This window comes from Octodon degus, unplaced genomic scaffold, assembly GCF_000260255.1.
Source record: "Octodon degus isolate 3935 unplaced genomic scaffold, OctDeg1.0 scaffold00349, whole genome shotgun sequence".
Taxonomy (NCBI): Eukaryota; Metazoa; Chordata; class Mammalia; order Rodentia; family Octodontidae; genus Octodon; species Octodon degus.
The window spans coordinates 207,463-215,411 of NW_004524925.1; the positions used below are offsets into that span (position 1 = coordinate 207,463).

General features: G+C 44.3%; 1 protein-coding gene across 1 annotated transcript in view; it reads right to left on the reverse strand.

The window, feature by feature from the left end:
- Spag17 (sperm associated antigen 17) overlaps window positions 1–7,949 on the reverse strand; it is a 293,285-nt gene that overhangs the window by 24,238 nt on the left and 261,098 nt on the right. The window contains 2 exon segments of the mRNA XM_023708314.1: window positions 519–703; window positions 1,653–1,789. Of these exon segments, the coding sequence (XP_023564082.1) occupies window positions 519–703; window positions 1,653–1,789 (322 nt within the window).

The following is a 7,949-nucleotide window of genomic DNA, read 5'->3' on the forward strand; positions in this document are numbered from 1 at the left end:
AAAAACCAACCAAACAAACAAAAAAACAAAATGGCAGTTATATGGGATAAAAAAACCCAAGGTGCCTAGTATACAAATGAGCATTATGGGTAATAAAATTACACTATTTGTAGAAATCATACTTATTTAATAGATTTTAGCTTCTTTTGCCACAAAAGCCAGAAAGGGTGGGGTAACTGTGAAACTGGATATGTGAATTTATTTCTCTCTAGTGTCCTTTTTACTATCTGCATGTACCCCAACCAGTATTATAGTTGGTGATTAATCTAAGAAGTAGTTTCAGGTTTTGTGTACTGCTGAAACATTTATATAGCCTTTCTATTCTTAGGCTACGATACATGAGGAATGAGTAAATGAACAAGTGAAAGATAATGTCAGTGAGTAGTCTGCTGAGTGAAGGATGTGAAGATTCAGTGTGCAGTTACAGTTCAGGAATCATTCCCTGAGCCAGCTTGCAAGGACAAGTATCAGAGCAGGCATGGGAACGAACCTGAACAGGTCCAGGAGCATGGCCTCACCTGCTGAGGTCCACACCGATGTTCTTGAGCTTCACAGTGGTGGCGTAGGTGTGCCCTTCTTTAAGCACCCCGAACTTCACAGATGGGGGGAGAAGGTGGAACCCAAGAGGGGTGCACTTTGCGTTATTGATGGCAGCAGATGCAATGGAGGATGTGTTCACTTTTCCTCCTACAGGATCTAGTACCTGTGAAGTCAGAACAGAAAATTAGCAAAATGATTTTCCTTGGGGTTCCCAAGATAAGAATAAGCTCCTGTCATGGGAGCAAAATAATTGTTAGATATCCATCTTCCTCTGTGCCAGTGACAACCCAAGTCAGCTCCCCTCAAAATCTCGAGGACTCACTAAGATACAAACTGGGGATCCCACTCTCAGGGTTTCTCTTTCCATGCATCTGAGGCAGGGTCAAGAGCTTGCATGTGTATCAATTCTCAGGTGTGGCTGATACTACCGGTGCTCTGCTCTGTGCCCTTTGCAGTGCTGAGATGGGCTGGGAGTTGGTGGGAACTATAGGACCTCCGGCTCCACATAAGGCCTGAGCCCTTGGTAATCCACAAGCACAATGCATTTGAGAAACACTCCTATTATGTATCAGTTATGTACATGGCAGTGATTTCTATGATAGCAATGACCACTATGTGGCATGAAAACAGAGAAGATAGCTATCAAAATTTTACTAGTGAGCCTATTGGAACTGGAAGGTGGAAATCTAATCTGAGAGGCTTGGGGTAGGAGAAGAAGAGAAACCTACAGCTGCTGAAGGAAAGAGAGTCTGAGGCACATGTGAGAACAGGTCCTACACTCATCCAAGCCATGTAGATTCTAGCCTAAACAACATCAGAAGGCTGGCTGGTGATCCAGTAGTGAGCTGCTGAATAGTCTCAAGAGACAGAAGTCCCAGCACAGCTGATATCTGCTATCAATCGTTTAATGGCTGGCTCATAAAATTCATCTCAAGTCTGTAGGAGCTAGCTTGTACAGAGCACTGCTGTAGTTTCTGTGACTATAGGCCTCACATGAGATGGTGGAGAGAGTACAAAACAGCACATGGTGGCTGAAGCTAGGAACTGCTATGCAAAAGGGTTATAGAAAATGCTAACAGGATCTGTGAAATTAGTTTCCATGTCTGTTTTACCTTTGCAAGTGGTTGGGACTTTGGCTTGGAGCCCAGCAGATAGTGCGGTAGCTTCACCTTCTCTTTTCTTGCTTGCCCTGCAGCATCTTGCAGCAATGACTGGGTGAGAATTTTCATAGGTGCGCAAGATTCTGGTTCTGACAGAGACGAAGGTCAAGTTATGTCGCGTGGACATTTCTAAGACATCTAGAATGATGCTAGCTTGGGAGTTTTGGTTTTTAAAGAGCTTATTTAAAAATAAAGGATTTTTATCAATTCTTGTGTTAACAGTTTTACATTTTACAAAGGAATTTCACATATATTATCTACTTCTAGTCCTTACAGCGACCCTATGAGATAGGTGCAACTGTAAATGTTGACATTAGTTTTGAAAATAAAATTCTAGGGGCTGTGGAGATAGCTCTGTGGTATAAGCTCTTGCCTAGCAAGCACAGGGACCTGAGTTTGATCCCCAGTACCACATGTTGTGCAGTGCTGGGCATGCTGTGCCAACCACCAAACTGGGCATGGTGGTACACGCCTGCAATCCCAGCACTGGGGAGGCTGAGACAGGAGGATCATTATGAGTCTAAACTGCATAGTGAGACCCTGCACCAAATAAATAAATAAATAAATAAATAAATAAAAGATTGGAAGACAAAGAAAGAAAAGAAGAAAATTCTAAGAAATCAAGTAACTTGCCTGTGATGAAGTAAACATGTCTATGTCTTAATGGTCCTTTCCTATATAGCAATAAGTTAAAGTGTAATAACATGTGGTTCTTAGAACAATTGAGGGAAAGTCTTAAGAATTTCTTTCATTTTACTTAGGTACTTATTCTAAAAAGCCATGCAATAATATGGATAAATTAAGTGATAAAATTAAATTCTGAGATCATGAAATTCAGTCACTTTTTTCCCCACAGTTACATGAGTGAGGAAAAGAAGAAAAGCCCCACAGCTGCAGCTGTATATATTTATTCCAAACATTCCAAATATTCAGAAGGCTGTAAGAACTGCATTGTCGGCCACCAGACTTAAAAAGCATTTCTTGCATTTGAACCATGAAGACAGTCAAAGGGAGGGGCCTGACAGAGAAAAGCCCTCAGTGTGCAGGTGAGCACCACATTTTCCACACGCAGTCTCTGCGAACCATCATCAAGCCCTGTGAGCAGGAGAGCTGAGAAGATGACGGTTTTGGCACGCTCAGTGTTTTTGCTGTCTCCCCTCCCACATGCACTTCTACCTTGTGTGGTAGAATGCCTCAGCCGCCATGGTCCTGGCCAGCATCGCGGCATGGGGCTCCAGAGAAGCCAGCGAGGGGTCTCCTTGAATAGCTCTACTGAAGCTGACAGTGATAATCCCATCTTCCCTACTGGGTCGTGAATCTAGAAGAACTGGCATATTGGGGGTTTGTTGCTGTCAGCCCTGTCATATGGAAATAACCTGTCCCTTATGGGAAAGAGTAAAACCAAGGGATGGAGTAAGAAGGAGGCAGAGAGGAAGTGAAGGGAGAGGCAATCAGACTTGCATTTGTGGAGAGCCAGAGAGTGAGTTTAAACATAGCCAGTTATCTGTGGTTTGCTTTTGTGTGTCAATAAATCCATTACCCTCCACTCTTTCATTCATTTATTCATTCATTTTTAATGAGCTTGAGTTATCTAAGTTAAAATCTTAAAAATACCAACTAATGCAATAGTAGTAGCTCCTTTTTATGAATAAAGTAAACTGAAGTTCAGAGGATTAAATAACCTGCCCAAGAAATTGCGATAAGTGGCAGGCCTGAAATGTGAACATCAGTCTGTTTAATTCCACCAGGAACACATGCCTTTCACTACTCAGTGTGCTCTGAAATCTGGGTACCATTGTTTCCTAGGCTTACTTTAGAACAATAGATTCCTGGGTGGGAGGCCAGACCTGCCCTGTTCCAAATCAAACCTGAAGGGAAGTCTCAGAAGACAGACATCGGTGATGAGGATTCTAATGTACGCATTCCCACTGGTCACCATTCCCTACACGGGCAATCATTTTAAAGGTTTGATGCATCTCGAGTGTGCTGCATACTGTGCACAAATACATTTTATCAGGCCAGTGGGCACAGAGTAGGTCTTCATATGATTATTATTAACTGCTGATATGGAGTTTATCACGTACAAAGCAAGCACTGCTGTAAGCATTTTACTTGTAACAACCAAAAAAAACAGATTCTCACAACCTTTTCACTTATTATTCAAGCATTATTTCTCCTTCATGGAAAAGGAAATGGAAAAGACAGAGCAAATACATAGAGTGCTCGAGGCTGGAGTGCTCTACCATTGAGCCAGAGTGCTGACCTAGCAGCATGAGCCGTAGGCCCTGGGTTAAGACCAAGCAAGAAAGAGAAAACAAAGAGGACAAAGAAAGGAGGAAAGCAAGCAAGCAAGCAAGCAAGCAAGCAAGCAAGCAAGCAAGTAAGCAAAGCAAAACAAAGCAAAGCAAAGGAAAACAAGGAAAGGAAAGAAAAGAAGAAAGAAAGATCTGCTCGGTATTGCCCAGCTAGTATGTATGGAGGCAGGATTTGAACCCAGGAGGGGCTTATGCATTAGTTCTACTCTACATCATACTGTCTCCATGATGCAGTAGAGCATTATCCTGCTGATCTTGAAACTATACAGGGCTTCCTCAGGGATTAGGATTATGGCAAAGGTCATATTTAAGAGGCTTGGAGTAATGGCTGGTTACTGGCTGATACAGAAGTACTTTAATATCGATGAGGCTAGAACAGTACTGCTGTGAGCACAAATCCTCTGAAGACTGCTGCTGGGCCTGACCCGGCTGAGGAACCTGCACTCATTCCCTGCTGCCTTGCTGAGGGAGATCATATTGTTTATTCATGTTTACTTGAATCTTTCTGAGTATGACTTACTTCCCTAGCAGTGGGGTACATCTCTCTGCCCTATGAACTTTGAGCTTGAACACAAGACTTGCTCTGACAAACACACACACACACACACACGTGTGTGTGTGTGTGTGTGTGTGTGTGTGTGAAAGGCATCCTCCCACTTCTAAGAAGGCTGTGAGGGCCTGTGTGCATTTCCTACTGTCTCTCTAAGCTTTGACCCTTGCTGTGAGAACAGCTTTTCTATGATTGTGGGACTCCCTCAGTGGGGCACCCTCAGGTTATGTCTGAACTTCACCTTTGGTCCAAAGCACAACTAAACATTTAACACCTGCCTTTCTGTCATGGGTTTGGAGGACATGGAGGAAATGGTGAGGTGTTAGTGTGGGTGGGGTGAGAATGTGGGGGTGAATGCTGCATGATTTGCATACATGCTCCCTTGCCATGCTGGCCTCAAGACCTCAGTGCCATGTTATGGAATGTAGGGTTGGGATGTAGTAGACTGCTGACTGGTGGTCAACTTGTTATACTCAGCTGAAGTGAGCTAGTACGGTACAGGGTGTGGGAGGCCCACCCGAGCATTATTGCCAGCCACCTTAGAGGTAGAGCTGGAGAAGAGCTGAGAGGCTGCTGGGAAGCTGTTTGGAGAAGCTGCTAGAGCTGTTGGAAGCTGCTGGCTCTCCTGGGCTATTCTGCCGAGTGACCTTGTCCTGCTGCTTTCCTGGTGAAGTGGCAGTTCTTATGACTGGAGGCATTTGGGACCTTCATTATTGCTGAGAATGGCTATAGTTCACATTGGAGGAGCTCTGGTCCTCATCTTGAGCATTGCTTCCTGGTTCCAGAGGGGAAGGTGGTGCACTGCTCAGCCTTGTGGAGAAGCTTGTCACGCTGGCTTTTCCTAGTGGGAACTCAGCTTTCCTCATCACTGGAGGAGCTCAGGACCTTGCTGAGGATGGCTGAGGTCCTTTGGGGGAAGTTCTGGTTCTTATCTTGAGTGTTGCTTTCTGGCTCCAGTGCAGATCCCTCAGCCTGCTAGCACAGATCCTTCATTCCACTGGCACAGGCCTTCTAGCTTTGGGCCTGTCCAGTGCAGATCTGTGAAGCAGGCCTGCATGAGACATTGTTGTGGGATCCTGGCCTCCAGTTGGATTTTCAGGAGGCACTGTTCTGAGCTCTAGGTCTTCAGCTGGACTCAGGCAGGTCATCAGGATCCAGGCTCTCAAGCTGGATTCCTTGATCTTTAGTATGTGGACAGATTTCTTGCACTCTTTGTATATGTGGTACTGGGGATCAAACAAGGGACCTTGCACTTGCCAGGCAGGTGCTTATGCCACTGAGCTATCCCTCCAGCTCTATTCTTTAAAACTACTTCTCCCATCAACCTTTTTCTACTGCTGTGTTAATCCTTCTCTACCATGAAGTTATTAAAGCTTTATTATTAATATGAAACAATACATTGTAACTTATAATACCTTATTTTCCTTTCCTCAAGTAACTCAGTTGATAGCCTCCTTGTTTCCAAGTGTTTCTCTTGCCTCTTTCAAAAGCATCTATTCCTTTGAAGCTTGAACTGTTGGACTGAATTAGTGATTCCTCCTTCAAGTAATTGTCATCTACTGATTCCTCCATCATTCCTTTTAATCTTTGGGGGTTGTAACATCTGAGATGGGCTCCTAGCACATCTTTACTGGTCACATCACCTGGATGATCCATTCAACACCTTGTCCTCCCTGCTTCTCAGTGACTCTTGCTGCTTCATCTTTTCTTTCCCAGAATTCTTTTGGTCATATTTTAACTTTGCTGTTCTGGAAATCTATGTATTTCCTCCCCAAAGCCTCATGGGATCATAGGTGGGTGGGAGTGGGGAGTGGCTGGATTAGGTTGTCTGAGTGTGTATTAAGGGTGTGATACTGGGATTAAGGGTGAGGAGAGTGGAAGCCCCTTGTGGTGTGAGTGGCACCAGCCAATGGGCTTAGAGCCTCGGTGAAATAAAAAAGGAGAGAAGGAAAGGCAGTGGCTGCTGCTGCTGCTGCTGCTACTGCTGCTGTTATTCTGTTGCGGCTTCCTTCCTGCCCTGCCCTGTTGTCTGTCTTTGAAGCCAGTCTATTATGAATTTAAGCATCTACGAATTGTACAATGAAATACATATCTCTTCGTTTAAAGCTGGGTGTTGGGTAACACCCAAAAAAGAAACAACTAAGACAGATTTGGTACCAGAAAAGTGAAAATTTCCTATGGCACCACTTGGCCACATAGTTTGGAAGCTTTTGCAACTGGCATGTGGGATTTGAGAAAATCTGGAGATGCCAGTTGAAAAAATAACCCTTGGATGTTGTAAACTTGTCTTGCTGGGAGATTCTGGTCAGAGCTCAGAAGACCAAGATGTTGACAGAAATGGAGTTGGTAAGGACCAGGTTCTAGAGGTTTCAGTTAGGAGCGAGGACTGCGCTGGCAGTTAAACTCCATGCCTTGGGTGTCATGCTTTAGCAGCAAGTTTGTCTTCATTTTGCCGCTGTCCAGTGACTTTGCCTGAGACTGAGGTTAAGAGCAGTGGGATAATTAATCTTGCAGATGACATTTTGAGGCTAATGTTGAGGTGGTAGAATGGTACTAGTGAGCATTTTAGCCAAATCTATGAAGGAAGAGCCCAGCAGAATGATTTAAAATATTTTGAGTAGGCTGGCCAAATAGCTCAGCAGATTAAAGCACCTGCAAACAGGCACAGGGGCCAGGGCTTCGATCCCCGGGACTGCTGTGCCAGCCCTGCACTCAGGGCATGCTAAGACAGCAATTGAGACTGGGTGTGGTGGTTCGTGCCTGTAATCCCAGCTCTTGGGAGGCTGTAAACAGGTGGATCACTACAAGTCCAATCTAGTAGTGAAACCCTGAACACCCTGTAGACCCTTCCCTAAAACAAAACAAAACAAAACAAAACAAAAAACAAATAAATTATTTTGATTTTAGCAAGAAAGGAATCTTAGATAGAAAAGAAGTAGCAAAGGAAAACTTGGTTGATGAGAAGGGGGAGGACAATAAACAAGATGGCTTGAGAATATCATGAGAACCAGCAGGACTACCCCCTTTGCTGCCTCAAAATTGCAAAGATGAAAGACTGTTTTGAGAAAGAAGCCCTAGAGCACCATGTTCTAGAGTGGTAGTGCCTAGAAAATCTGTTTCTTAGATTGGGTTCCTAGATCTTGGCAATCCAGGTGCTTGCCCCCCATAGCCAAGAGAAAAGAAAGACTGGTTACTTGTCTTAGTTACTCTCCTCTTGTTGCTGAGACAAATACCCGACACTCAAAATGAAGGAAGGAAGGGTTTATTTAGCTCACAGTTACTGAGGTTTCAGTCCATACTCAGCTGGCTCCAAGGCACAGTGGCACATGACAGAAAGCAACCTTTCATGGTTGCGGCAAAGAGCAAGAGAACAAAAGGAGGGGC